The following is a 15,173-nucleotide window of genomic DNA, read 5'->3' on the forward strand; positions in this document are numbered from 1 at the left end:
TTGCCTGAACTACACATTGCTCAACATTTTGATTAGTGATGATGACTATGCTGCAAACACTTGTAGATTGGAAGACTGCTTTGAAATAACAGTTGAAAAACATGAGATATTGCTTAATGTAGGACTATTTATTTTGTGAATTTCCATTATGTGGAAATGTCTGAAGTCTGAGTACACACAAAACCACACACACAAACAGGGAGTGAGGCACGCGCGCCCACCCCGCCTGTGAACAATTAAACGCGCCATGTAACATATTGGGAAACCCTAAACAAACTATGGCCTCTTTTCAGCTAAGTCAGCCCACCATGGATCCCACCAGCCTATTGTTTTTTTTTTTTATAAAAGCCAGAGTGGCCTTCTAAAACGGCCTGCTTTTTCACTCCGGGAATTGTTGACTTGGAGACTTCGAGAACATGAAACTGCTTCTCGTCTCAGCGCTGCTGGGGTGCCTCGGTAAGTGGGTTTATACATGCAAAGACAATTATGCGTGGAAAAATATCAATAGACATTGATTGCTTTAATTTGTATTTCACAATTTTATCATAGCATTTATTCTGTCCTCAGCTACGGCGTATGCTGCCCCAGCTGAGGGAATTAGATGGTGCGTAAAGTCGGACCAAGAGCTGCTGAAATGCCACGACCTCACAGCCAAGGTGGCGCAGTTTTCATGCGTGAAGAGGGACGACTCTTTTGAATGCATCAAAGCCATCAAGGTGAGAGACTAACTACTTATATCAGAATCTCTACTATTAAACAGTATTTTAATGTGTGACTTTTGTCATTTCTGTCTTGTGCGTTTTACCTTTGCGCCAGCAAGGTCAGTGAATACAAAACTCAATGGTGTTGCATCGTTACGCACATGGTACATGCATGGTGACTCACGCTTTGATCGCACCTACAGGGTCCTTGCGCAAAATAGTACGCAGCATGATCTGGATATGTATGCAAAAAAAGTTCCACATTCACCTTCTGCTACCATTTCTGTCAAGCCTTCTACGCATACAGTTTGACGCATACGTTCAATAAATCCAACGTATGCACCACACCGAATGCACTGCAACTGCCTCTGCAACGCAATGCTGCAAGGCAGACGCAGCGTTTCATTGGAAGTGAATGTAGTTCTGGTGTACCAAAATGCAAGACGCTGTCGGTGTGTTCAATGTGCCACAGTAACGTAAAGAGAGCTTTTATTTGTGCATGTTGTAGTTTACAATTTATTTTTGAGGGATAGTTTTTTGAAGTTCGACAAAAGGTTCAAATGACTAGTCTCATGTAGAATAGATTGCAGCCCATCTGTAATTTCCAGCCAGCACCTGCACCAGCTGATTCGCTTGCATTAACAACCTTGTGAGGTGCAGGTCTATTGGTGGAGTGTTTTCTCTCTTTCTCCTTCACGGATGTCTCTCTTTCTCCCTGCCAGAGGGGTGAGGCTGATGCCATCACTCTGGATGGAGGAGATATTTACACAGCTGGCCTCCAACCCTACGACCTGCAGCCCATCATTGCAGAGGACTATGGTGAGGGTAAGCATCTCAAGACCAAGTTCAAGATTTCCTCTACTTTTTCTGTTAAATTGAATATGTTATACATATTGTTCTTTATAAGGCTTAGAGAAATGTTGAATCTATGTCTATTAGTGACTGGAAGAGACTGGGCATACAATGGCCCTTAGCACTTCAGTTGCAAAGATAGGCCAACAGAAAGTTGATTCTGTACTTTGAATCGGATCAAATGGTTTCTGTCTGAATCTGCTTTCTGAACGCTGTATCGATGGCTCCTCTCCTGTCCATCAGACTCTGACACCTGCTATTATGCTGTGGCCGTGGCCAAAAAGGACACTGACTTTGGGTTCCGCACCCTCCGTGGCAAGAAGTCCTGCCACACCGGGTTGGGCAAATCTGCAGGCTGGAACATTCCCATCGGTACCCTGGTGACTGCGCGCCAGATCCAATGGGCCGGCATCGATGACAGACCTGTGGAGTCGGGTGAGTGGCTGCAGTGCTTTTGGGTAGTTTATTCATTTCATTAATCTAGCAGGGACTATTATGTGTAATAATCAACATCTCAAACTTGATAGTTATCTTTTATTTTATTTAACCAGGTAAGTTGACTGAGAACACATTCTTATTTACAGCAACGACCTGGGAAATAGTTACAGGGGAGAGGAGGGGGATGAATGAGCCAATTGTAAGCTGGGGAGGATTAGGTGACCATGATGGTAAGAAGGACAGATTGGGAATTTAGCCAGGACACCAGGGTTAACACCTCTACTCTTATGATAAGTGCCATGGGATCTTTAGTGACCACAGAGAGTCAGAACACCTGTTTAACGTCCCATCTGAAAGACAGCACCCTCACTGGGCAATGTCTCCAATCATTTGGATATTTCTTTAGACCAGAGGAAAGGGTGCTTCCTACTGGCCCTCCAACACCACTTCCAGCAGCATCTGGTCTCCCATCCAGGGACTGATCGGGACCAACCCTGCTTAGCTTCAGTGGCAAGCCATCAGTGGGATGCAGGGTGGTATGCTGCTGGCCTAAACAGTTGCTGTAGTCAATTGTTACCCAGAGGGGAATGTTTGGATTGTTGTTGTGTTTATTCCTCTCTGTCAGTTGGTTAAGTATGTGTTGTATATGCTGCACCTTCTGAATATACTGTACAGGGACTGTGTGCTGGTATGCTTAATCCAATCATAGGGTTTTCATAGTCTGCGTGTGTGTGTATTTGTTTTGCAGCGGTGAGTGACTTCTTCAATGCCAGCTGTGCTCCAGGAGCCACTAAGGGTTCCAAACTGTGCCAGCTGTGTAAGGGAGACTGCTCCAGGTCTCACAAGGAGCCCTACTATGACTATGCCGGAGCCTTCCAGTGAGTACCAGTCTCCTCTTACCCCTCCGAGATACACCATTACCATCTCTGAATAACTCCATGCTCTATATACCCATACCTCTCAATCTACCCTATTTGGAATCGGCAGATATTTTTCTCCTTCTTCTATCAGTACTCTCTATCTCCCTCTACCTGCTCTGGATTGGTCACTAACTGTGTGTATTTTCGCCTCACGAGGTGCCTGAAGGACGGAGCTGGAGACGTTGCCTTCATCAAGCATCTGGCTGTACCTGGTGAGTTTTTAAAGCATTAGCTAGCATACCGATATTAAATTACAACTGTAAAATGCAAACTCTGGATCTAGAATTACAATTACAATTGTGGCAAACTATGTTAATGCTTACAGTGTAAATGTCCAAACCACTCACATGTCACCTACTATACAACCTCCTATTACCTGCTTGCAGCCGCAGAGAAGGCAAGCTATGAGTTGCTGTGCAAGGATGGCACCAGAGCTCCCATCGACAGCTACAAGACCTGCTACCTGGCCAGAGTACCCGCCCACGCTGTGGTCAGCCGCAAGGACACCGAACTGGCCGATCGCATCTACAGCAAGCTGGTGGCCGTCAAGGTACTGGACATTACTGTCACCTGTCATCGCTGTCACCTGAGTACTGATCTAGGATCAGTTGAGCCTTATAGAACATTAAGAATATGACCAGGGGCATCATTTATCAAGCTTTTGCAGCATTTACTTTTACATTGTTTATTGAACAATCAGTCTTGCAGAATGCGCGGCCATTGTTTGACACTCGCTATAGGTGGCATAAATTTTTCACAGTAGAAGTTTTAAACATTCTCCGCACAACTGTACAGAAATGTGATCAAATTTGCCATTGTGCTTTTAAAAACAGTCATGGCCCAGTTCCAACAGGCGAAGAGAGGGCATTACCAGGCGGGGTTGTAACACTCGTTCACGAGCACACAAATATAGTACGGCTCTGCTTTATCAATGAAAACATGCCATAAGTTTGATAAATCCAAATACTTTATTGCACACACAAATCCTAGAAGCTCCACGTACACCAGAATTTAGTGAGACATTTACACGCGCTTGATAAATGAGGCCCCGCGTCCCAAATTAGCATTCCTACGCTGAGATTTTTCTGAATAAGGGCCCTGGAGTCTTTTCTGACCATGTGACCTGGGGGCCCAGAGTGTTTCCACCTCAGGTCACATGTTCAGGATAAACTCTTGGCCCTAAACATCACAACTGACACTGACAGATACACCAGGATGAACAAAATCACACAAGAATGTGTGTTCACTCATTTGTACCCCAACAGGACTTCAATCTGTTCTCCTCCGATGGTTATGCAGCCAAGAACTTGATGTTCAAGGACTCCACTCGGAAACTAGTACAGCTGCCACTGACCACTGACTCCTCCATCTACCTGGGAGCTGAGTACATGAGCACTATCCGCTCCCTGACAAAAGGTGAGGCCACACATGCACGCACACACACACGTGTACTTTTACAAGCGCGCACACACACACACACACACACGTCTTAGACTGTTAGGTCATTGCTATCTCCCCAACATTTGCTTTTCAGCGCAGGCCACAGGTGCCACCTCCAGGGCAATCAAATGGTGTGCCGTGGGCCATAACGAGAAGGTCAAGTGTGACGCCTGGACAATCAACAGCTTCGCAGATGGTGAATCAAGGATCGAATGCCAGGACGCACCCACAGTGGAGGAATGCATCAAGAAGATCATGGTAAGGCTATGGGAGAAGAGAGGTCCTCTATAGCTCTGTTGGTAGAGCATGGCAGGATAGTGGGTTCATTTCCAGGGACCACCCATAGGTAAACAATTTATACACGCTTGACTAAGTCGCTTTGGAGAAAAGCGTCTGCTAATTATATATAATATTATTATTAGAGGGTGGGGGTGGATAAAACGTTTAATTAACAAGGTGCTATGTGCACCTTATAGTTTGTTCTTTCACAAGTAATTCCCTTAATCTAATTTTCTTTCGTTCTTTCCTTTCCGCTATGTCTATTTTGTTTTCTCTTTCCACAGCGTAAAGAGGCAGATGCCATAGCGGTGGATGGTGGGGAGGTGTTCACTGCTGGAAAATGTGGTCTGGTCCCTGTCATGGTGGAGCAGTATGATGCAGGTATGACACACTAATATCATCGATGTGTCTTCCCCTCTCCCTTTCTATCCTCTCCTGCTCTGCCTCAACAATGTTAACATGCTGATTTTCTCTTTCTCTCCTCACAGGTCTGTGCAGCACCCCTGGTGGTAAGTATACATGCTTACACCTGCTCCCTCACCAAACACACACCATACTATAATGCTACAGTATTGCTACAGTAAGATATATTGGGCCGGCTTCCCGGACACCGATCAAGCCTAGTGCTGGACTTTCTCTTTCACCTCTTCCCTCTGTGTATCCTCTCAGAGGCGTCATCCTACTTTGCGGTTGCGGTGGTAAAGAAGGGATCTGGGTTGACCTGGAAAACCCTGAAGGGCAAGAGGTCATGCCACACCGGCTTGGGCAGGACTGCTGGTTGGAACATACCCATGGGTCTTATCCACAAGGAGACTAACGACTGCAACTTCAGTGAGTGGGCAGCTGTGTGTGTGTGTTTATAATATGTGTCATTCTATACTTGTGTACTGGTATGTCTATGAATGTAGTATATCTCATACTGTGTCTCCTTCCTGTATTCAGCTAACTACTTCAGTAAGGGCTGTGCTCCTGGATCTGAGGTGCGCTCTCCCTTCTGTGCCCAGTGTAAGGGCAGTGGGCAGGCCGTGGGAGGAGATGAGGCAAAGTGCAAAGCCAGCTCTGAAGAGCAGTACTACGGCTATACTGGAGCCTTCAGGTAGGGGGCGCCACCACAGTGGTTGATTCAATAGTGGAGCTGATAGTTGAGTCCTTCACCAGGATCTTTCTAATAGTGATGGCGGACTATACAAACAAAATATATTTGTTTGTTATATTTCTCACTATTTTATATATCTAATGGTCTGTCTTGGTATATCCTTCCAGATGTCTGGTTGAAGATGCTGGAGATGTTGCCTTCATTAAACACACTATTGTACCAGAGAGCACTGATGGTAAGTGTGTTTCTTATCCACATACAGATGTTCTGCTGCCATATTTTCATCTCTCTATCTGTCTCATGCTCCTCCGCTTCACTCCTCTCACTCCTATAGATGAATCTCAACTCATCGTTATTTCTCTCATACACTTTTTATGGCTCTCTGTATCTGTGGCTCTCTGTATCTGAAAACAAAGTCTTCAACTCTCTCCTTTCTATCCTATCCATCCTTCCCTGTAGGTAATGGTCCAGTTTGGGCAAAGGACCTGAAGTCCTCTGACTTTGAACTACTCTGCCAGGATGGTACTACCCAGTCTGTCACAATGTTCCATAAGTGCCACCTGGCCAAGGTGCCCGCCCATGCTGTGATAACACGCCCAGAGACCCGTGGAGAGGTTGTGTCCATCCTTCTGGAGCTGCAGGTGGGTGTTAAGACTCATAGCCAGATCTGTTTCTACTTAAGACAACACCTTAGTCAGTTTAGCCAAGGATGAGCAACTCTAGTACTAGAGGGATACAGAGTTTAAGGTTTTGTCTCAGCCCAGCACTAACCCACTGGAACATAAGCCTGTGCATACTGCCCTCCAGTTTTCCCATTTCCACCCATGATCCCCAAGCTGATCTAAGATCAGTTTTGGTTCATTGGGGGGGGATCTATTAAATACACATTTAGTGTAAGAAATAGTCTAAAATATAATTTTTAAGGTTTATCATTGATTTAACCACCAAGTAAATATTTCCTCCCTGTGTTTAGGCCAAGTTCGGCTCAAGCGGCAGCGATTCCTCATTTAAAATGTTCCAGTCAGATTCTGGAAAGAACTTGCTCTTCAAGGATTCCACAAAGTGTCTCCAGGAGATCCCAAGCGGCACCAACTTCCAGGATTTCCTTGGGAAAGAGTACATGATCGCCATGCAATCGCTCAGGGAGTGCTCCGACAGTACCCCAGGTAGAGTCCCATTACGTGCCAACCTCACACACACACAGTATAAAGGACATATCTGCATATAAAGCTTAAACCTGTTCTCCCATTACCCCCTCAGATTTGGAGAAGGCATGCACTTTCCATTCCTGCCAGAAGAAGGAATAGTGGAGCTCACCTTTGTGGCAAACACACACTCGCTCTCCCAACCCCTCAACACTCAAGAAACCTAAGCAGTAACTGTGGATGAAACAGTTGAGAATTTGTTTTGTACAAAACAACAAAACAATCTTGTATGAAAATGTGCTTTACATTCCTTTAATAAAGCAAGTGTTAAATGAATTACGCTAAATTACTACTACTCTTTGCCTTGTAGTTGAACTGTTAACCAAACAACTGGTTATGGTAGTATTTCTAGGAGATTACAGGTTTCTGAAATAATAATATCACCTTTTTTATTCGCCGTCCTGCTCATAAATTGCAGTCTAACCAAACCAAACACTGAGGTCCAAGTCACATTTGTTTTGGTTGTTGTTCAATGAATTGGCCAACTGCTTTGGCTTACTTTCTTGAAATAAAGTGTACCCTTTTTCACAAGCTATCTTTTGTAATAATTTTATTGATGTACATCTATAAAGTAATAGGTTTTATTAGTTTGTCAGACATGGTACCCAGCTATGGTTTCTCATGAACACTCATGCGAATATTTACAGTCGTGGCCAAAAGTTTTGAGAATGACACAAATATTAATTTCCACAAAGTTTGCTGCTTCAGTGTCTTTAGATATTTTTGTCAGATGTTACTATGGAATACTGAAGTATAATTACAAGCATTTCATACGTGTCAAAGGCTTTTATTGACAAGTACATGAAGTTGATGCAAAGAGTCAATATTTGCAGTGTTTTTGCAGTGTTGACCCTTCTTTTTCAAGACCTCTGCAGTCTGCCCTGGCATGCTGTCAATAAACTTCTGGGCCACATCCTGACTGATGGCAGCCCATTCTTGCATAATCAATGCTTGGAGTTTGTCAGAATTTGTGGGGTTTTGTTTGTCCACCCGCCTCTTGAGGATTGACCACAAGTTCTCAATGGGATTAAGGTCTGGGGAGTTTCCTGGCCATGGACCCAAAATATCGATGTTTTGTTCCCCGAGCCACTTAGTTATCACTTTGCCTTATGGCAAGGTGCTCCATCATGCTGGAAAAGGCATTGTTCGTCACCAAACTGTTCCTGGATGGTTGGGAGAAGTTGTTCTCGGAGGATGTGTTGGTACCATACTTTATTCATGGCTGTGATCTTAGGCAAAACTGTGAGTGAGCCCACTCCCTTGGCTGAGAAGCAACCCCACACATGAATGGTCTCAGAATGACTGAGTGATCTCCAGCCTTGTCCTCGTCAACACTCACACCTATAATAACGAGAGAATCACTGACATGATGTCAGCTGGTCCTTTTGTGGAACGGCTGAAATGCAGTGGAATTATTTTGTTCTGAGAAAAGAAGGCTATTCCATGTGAGAAAATGCCAAGAAACTGAAGATCTCGTACAATGCTGTGTACTACTCCCTTCACAGTACAGCTCAAACTGACTCTTGGTCATGTGACCTAATGACCTCAAACAAGGCTCAGAATGTCCACTGACTACCCTTTTATATTGCACACCCTTTTCTTTGTCCCTTTTCATCTCTGGTGATTTTGCATGAATTTTTAATTTCTTATTTCAATAGCTTCTTGGTCATGTGACCTACTGACCTCAAACCACTTTCAGAATGTCCACAGACTGGCGGAGACGGGCGCCGCGAGGAGTCCAGTGCGGTAACGTGACCGATCCCGGAGAAGCTGGCGGGAGCCCCTGGGAGAGTTATCTTTCTTTGTGAAGGGCAGGGCGCCCTGGAATGGGTTCACCCCGAGAGAGGGGCCCAAGCCCTGGAAAGCGTTGCGGTTCCGGCGGCATCCGGTGAGCTCTCGCTGGCCCTTGAAATTCTGGGGGAGAGGGTGTAAATCTCGTGCCGGGCTGTACCCATATCCGTAGCAGGTCGCCAAGGTGAACAGCCTCTGGCATGTTAGAACAATGTAGGTAAGGGAAGACGGCAAAGTCAGATCCATAACTTCTGGAAAATAGTACCATAGCCCTTGGAGGGCTCTTCCAACCCCTACTCTGTGTGTCACCTGTTTGAGGGAGTCTCTCCAACGGCTAGGAGACAAACTGTCTCTATAATGTTAGTACAGGGGGGTAAGGGAGATAACGAGGTAGCTCTCTAGCAGGGCTCTTCCAATCTCTCCCTGTATGTCACCTGTTTTCAGGTGTCGCTAACGATGCAAACCAAACGGGTGTTACCTCGATACTAGTCTGTACGCAAAGAGCGTCCTGCAGATGGTGACGGCTGTTGATCGTTAACGGAAGGCGGCAGTTGGTCCTGGAATATGGAGTATTCGGTCAAGCATGAAAATGTGAGGGCGGTTCCACCAGACTAAACGAATCCTGACCTTGACAGGAAGCCAATCAGAGAACGATGGCTCGAATGCATCCCTGGCTTTGGCTGGGAGGGGGGAGTTAAGTCCTGGAAGACGGCTGATGAAAGTGTAGTACTGGCGTCAGTCTGATCACAGAGCGGCTGTGGTGAAACGTTTAAACATGTGTCCCCTGTATACTTAGCTAACTCTAAACTGCAAAGGTTTGAATCGAACGCTGGCTTTGGCTGGACCCGCTAACAGTGGAGCACTAAATGGAGATGGAATGTGCTTAGGTCTCAGGTCCGCCAGGGTGCGGGACTCTACACATTCTATGTGGGAGCTCTCCTCCATGCTCCTTGGAGCATGTAGTGGAGATGGCATGTGCCTAACCATTAGCTGACACTACCAGGCCTCAGGCTTGCCTGAGTGCCGGACACCACACATTGTAGGTGGGGAAGTCTCCTCTACGCTCACTAGACTCGAGGCGGAGACTAAACCCATTGTCCCCGCAGTGATAGGGCATTGCATGGATCTGGCTCATGCCCTACGAAGTGGGGAGAGGTATCTCCAGTTTGTCTGGGGAGGAAGGCCTACATCTGATGTGGGTAGTACCATTCATGCCCATTGATTTGCTGTGGACCCATAAAACGGACGGAAGAAGCCTAGGTTCCCACTGGGCATGGATCACTGAATGTCAACTTGATAAAATTCAAAGGAGCATACCCACCTTTCGCGGTCGCACTCAAATCACCCAAGCACATTTGGTGTTTGTGCTTGGCTGAGGAGCCAATGGTGCGAAGCTACCATCTGTGGAATTATGACTGAATGCCTCTGTCAGAATCCGCCCTAAACGTAACGATACCATACGTATGGGATGGTATCAGATACCCCCCTAAACGTAACGATACTAAACGTAACGATACTTCGGTTGGCCCGGGATAGCCTGCCTCTTTTGGCAGGTGAGTAGAGCCGTTCGTGACGGGGTTGGGGTGCGTTTTCGCCCCTCTCCTGAAGTGCACTGCATGTTTGTGGGGAACCTGGTGCTAAATCACTCGTAGACGACCTGATTCCGGGTCAGGGTTTCGTACGTAGCAAAGCAGCTCACTCGCTGCGATCTATTAAAAGTCAGCCCTCGATCCAAGTTTTTGTCTGAGACGGAAGGCCTCTTCCTCCACCATCCTTCTTCTTTACTTACGGCTTACCAGGTGCACGCAGAAGGGCCACGGGCCAGAGGCCAGACACAGAAGTGTGAGAGAGCCAAGGCAGGCTGGTAGAAGGCGTAAGACATTGACATGGGGCTCTGGATAGGTAGAGGGCTGGGTGGTGGTCGCCCATCCTCCTGAGCCTGTCCTTTGGTGGCACTGTGAGTCAAGTCACTCATGCTGCCAAACATACCCTTGTAAAACTGACCATCCTACCAATCCTCGACTTCGGTGATGTCATTTACAAAATAGCCTCCAAAACCCTACTCAATAAATTGGATGCAGTCTATCACAGTGCCATCCGTTTTGTCACCAAAGCCCCATATACTACCTACCACTGCGACCTGTACACTCTCGTTGGCTGGCCCTCGCTTCATACTCGTCGCCAAAACCACTGGCTCCAGGTCATCTACAAAACCCTGCTAGGTAAAGTCCCCCCTTATCTCAGCTCGCTGGTCACCATAGCAGCACCTACCTGTAGCACGCGCTCCAGCAGGTATATCTCTCTGGTCACCCCCAAAACCAATTTTTCCTTTGGCCGCCTCTCCTTCCAGTTCTCTGCTGCCAATGACTGGAACGAACTAGAAAAATCTCTGAAACTGGAAACACTTATCTCCCTCACTAGCTTTAAGCACCAGCTGTCAGAGCAGCTCATAGATTACTGCACCTGTACATAGCCCATCTATAATTTAGCCCAAACAACTACCTCTTTACCTACTGTATTTATTTATTTTGCTCCTTTGCACCCCATTATTTCTATCTCTACTTTGCACCTTCTTCCACTGCAAACCAACCATTCCAGTGTTTTTTTTTACTTGCTATACTGTATTTACTTCGCCACCATGGGCTTTTTTAATATTTTTATTTATATATATATTTTATTTGCCTTCACCTCCCTTATCTCACCTCACTTGCTCACATTGTATATAGACTTATTTTTCACTGTATTATTGACTGTATGTTTGTTTTACTCCATGTGTAACTATGTGTTGTTGTATGTGTCGAACTGCTTTGCTTTATCTTGGCCAGGTCGCAATTGTAAATGAGAACGTGTTCTCAATTTGCCTACCTGGTTAAATAAAGGTGAAATAAAAATAAATAAATAAAATGAGGGATGTTTGTATAAAGAACATCCATATTTATAAACATATCATTAGATTCAAATTTGACATTCTCAAGGATCTTTAATACATCATTGTTGTCACCCAATAATGCTGGAAGGGAAGGAACCAACCTTTTTTTTTTAAATATATTGAAAAAAAATATGTTATCCCCTTTTCTCCCCAATTTTCGTTGTATTCAATCGCTAGTAATTACTATCTTGTCTCATCGCTACAACTCCCATACGGGCTCGGGAGAGACGAAGGTCGAAAGCCACGCGTCCTCCGAAGCACAACCCAACTGCTTCTTCTTCTTCTTCTTCTGCACTGCTTCTTAACACAGCGCCTCTAACCCGGAAGCCAGCCGCACCAATGTGTCGGAGGAAACACCGGTGCACCTAGCTCCCTTGGCTAGCGCGCACTGCGCCCGGCCCGCCACAGGAGTCGCTGGAGCGCAATGAGACAAGGATATCCCTACCGGCCAAACCCTCCCTAACCCGGACGACGCTAGCCCAATTGTGCGTTGCCCCACGGACCTCCCGGTCGCGGCTGGCTGCGACAGAGCCTGGGCACGAACCCAGAGACTCTGGTGGCGCAGCTAGCACTGCGATGCAGTGCCCTAGACCACTGCGCCACCCGGGAGGCCCCAGGAACCAACCTTTTAATGAAAAAATCTACAAATTGGGATAGGGGTTCCGTGAGGCTGTCATTATCAGAGACTATAGGTCTCAGAGGAGGATCAGATAGTTTGTTGTGAATTTTAGGTAGGCCATAGTAAGCTGCACATACTGGGTGAGGGGGGATGAGGAAATCCCTCTCCTTTTCAGTAATCCAACATTGGTCTAAAGCAGGGGTTCCCAAACTGTTTCACTCGGGGCCCACCTTCCAGCTTTCGGGAACATCACACGCAATTCTTTACATTTTGCCAACTCTAATGTGTATTCATGTAATATTTGAGTGACAAACAAATTACAACAATATCTATGGGCAAAAAAAACTAAATAAAAACATTAGTTGACATGGGCTAGTTGATTTCGGGCTCCCGAGTGACGCAGCGGTCTAAGGCATTGCATCTCAGTGCAAGAGGCGTCATTACAGGCCCTGGTTCAATTCCAGGCTGTATCACAACTTGTCATGATTGGGAGTCCCATAGGGCAGTCCACAATTGGCCCAGTGTCATCCAGGTTAGGATTTGGCCCGGGGTAGGCCATCATTGTAAATAAGAATTTGTTCTTAACTGACTTTCCCGGTTAAATAAAAAATAAATGGATATGTTTGCCACATTAACAGAGAAAATCACCACCTCAATCGCCACCTTTCAAAAAGAACTGAAGAGGCACACACTGGAGAAAAACCAAAGGGATACTGATCACTACTCCAAGGGCACGGTCTATGACTGGCATGGTGCCAGATCCAGGTACAGATCCAAGTTCAGCCTCATGTGGTCCCAAAGGAATCGAGACACCAACTACTCAGCTGTCAGCGAGAGAAAAACCTCTGATGCGAGCATTCTGTAGCATTATCTCTGTCTTTGCTTGGTCTTTTCAATGAGAAGCAACATGAGATCGAGAGAGCAATTGTTCAAAACATTCTCCCATCTCTGCATAAAATTACTGTCTTTTAAGCCAAAAGCGGGGGCTTTGTTAAAGCCCCAGAGGGATATGTTTCTCCCTCCAATACTCAGATAAGAGGCGAGACTCTTTCTTTCTCTGTTCTTCCAAGTCTCTGTTTAATTTGTCACTACCTTACACAGATGCGCAGGTTGACTCATAACTCGCAGTCCTCCGGTTATATCCGTGGGGCGGGTGGCTTTAGGGTCATGAAATATTGTTCGGAAGAAGGGTGGGTGGGTGGCGGGTTGGTTGAATAAAGACAAAACAATGCATTAAAAGTCCATAAATGTATAATTATTGTGAAATTCATATCTATAGGCTACAGTGAGGTTTTTCTTACATTGTTTTTTCTGGCGTTAGTGTGTAGTCTATGCCTAAGCTTTAGGGCCTAACTTGTATGCTCGCCGGATACACGCCAATATAACGCAAACATCTAGCTACCCAAAGGTTGTGTGTTTAGAATCTCATTATGGGCAACTCAAGCATTTTAGATAATTAGCAACTTTGCAACTACTTACTACCTTTTAACTACTTTGTAACTACTTAGCATTTTAGCTCACCCTTCCCCTAACCCTAACTTTAACCTTTTAACTAACCCTTTCCCTAACCCCAACTGTAAGGCCTGGGTGTCGGAGTGTGGAGTCAAAACGCAGGAAACAGCAGGTGCCAATACAAAATGTTCTTTAATGAACACGGGCAAACTAGGCCACCCTACTAACACACTGGGTGTACTATTTAACCAACCCCAGACACGGGGGGAAAGGAACACAGTCCAGAAAACACGTAGCACGAAAAACAACACCACTACTTACAAAGAAACAATCCCGCACAAAGAAACGTGCGGGCCGGCTGACTAATAAGCCCAACTAATTAACCCTAATACACAACAGGTGAACCCAATAACCACATAGGGAGGGGGAGAAAAGGATCAGTGGCAGCTAATAGGCCGGTGACGACGACCGCCGAACGCCACCCGCACGGGAAGGAGAGCCTGCCTCGGTCGAAGTCGTGACACCAACCTTAACCTTTTAACCTAACTCCTAAACTTAACCCTAACCTTAACCCTTAACCTCTAGAGCTAACATTAGCCACATTTATAACATATTGTATGTTTTGCAACTTCGTAAAATATTGTATGATTTGCAATTCGTAACATATCATAAGAAATGGATGATGGACATCAACCAATTAATACGTACAATACAAAACATTTTATTTTATTTATTTATTTCACCTTTATTTAACCAGGTAGGCAAATTGAGAACACGTTCTCATTTACAATTGCGACCTGGCCAAGATAAAGCAAAGCAGTTCGATACATACAACAACACATAGTTACACATGGAGTAGAACAAACATACAGTCAATAATACAAAGAAAAAATAAGTCTATATACAATGTGAGCAAGTGAGGTGAGATAAGGGAGGTGAAGGCAAACAAAAAATATATAAAAATAAATAAAAATATAAAAAGGCCATGGTGGCGAAGTAAATACAATATAGCAAGTAAAAAAAAAAACACTGGAATGGTTGGTTTGCAGTGGAAGAAAGTGCAAAGTAGAGATAGAAATAATGGGGTGCAAAGGAGCAAAAATAAATAAATGAATACAGTAGGTAAAGAGGTAGTTGTTTGGGCTAAATTATAGATAGGCTATGTACAGGTGCAGTATAACAAATCATACTAAATGGAATGTCTCGGATGTTTGCACAGAATAATACGAAGAGACCACATTGCATAAAAGCTGATAGCATATTTCAACAGCATAAAATATGCATCCAAGCCTAACTGAAATCTTACAAGAAACATGTTGGGTAGTTTTTACAGCTTTACATTTCCTTAAAACGGGCTAAACTGATGTCATTTAGACATTTTGCACAGAAAATCTTTCTGTATTTTTATTTTTGTTATTACATTTTCTCCACAGCCCCCAAACGTCTTTGCT

The 15,173-nt window shown here is 45.1% G+C and overlaps 1 protein-coding gene across 2 annotated transcripts; it reads left to right on the top strand.

Annotated features, from left to right (window-relative positions):
* The first annotated feature begins 344 nt into the window (after positions 1-344).
* Positions 345-7,466, top strand: LOC129823955 (serotransferrin-2). 2 transcript variants are annotated; one of them, XM_055883101.1, is made up of 17 exons: positions 345-456; positions 568-716; positions 1,424-1,526; positions 1,797-1,988; positions 2,740-2,869; positions 3,068-3,123; positions 3,298-3,461; positions 4,177-4,327; positions 4,446-4,609; positions 4,915-5,011; positions 5,119-5,139; positions 5,300-5,461; positions 5,573-5,726; positions 5,894-5,961; positions 6,186-6,367; positions 6,700-6,892; positions 6,987-7,466. In XM_055883101.1, exons 1-17 carry the CDS (start codon positions 417-419, stop codon positions 7,031-7,033), a joined length of 2,073 nt encoding a protein of 690 aa, XP_055739076.1. In that variant the 5' UTR covers positions 345-416; the 3' UTR covers positions 7,034-7,466. The 2 variants fall into 2 exon arrangements, with proteins under 2 accessions (XP_055739076.1, XP_055739075.1); XM_055883100.1 differs by having other exon boundaries at positions 6,700-7,055.
* Positions 7,467-15,173: the final 7,707 nt, after the last annotated feature.

Source organism: Salvelinus fontinalis, chromosome 26 (genome assembly GCF_029448725.1).
Source record: "Salvelinus fontinalis isolate EN_2023a chromosome 26, ASM2944872v1, whole genome shotgun sequence".
Lineage (NCBI taxonomy): Eukaryota > Metazoa > Chordata > Actinopteri > Salmoniformes > Salmonidae > Salvelinus > Salvelinus fontinalis.

Excerpts from the sequence above, each read along its gene's own strand:
- LOC129823955 (XM_055883100.1), top strand. The coding sequence starts at position 417 with ATGAAACTGCTTCTCGTCTCAGCGCTGCTGGGGTGCCTCG. Across the intron at positions 1,989-2,739 it reads TGACAGACCTGTGGAGTCGG|CGGTGAGTGACTTCTTCAAT; the intron begins GTGAGTGGCTGC and ends TTTGTTTTGCAG. Across the intron at positions 4,328-4,445 it reads TATCCGCTCCCTGACAAAAG|CGCAGGCCACAGGTGCCACC; the intron begins GTGAGGCCACAC and ends TTTGCTTTTCAG.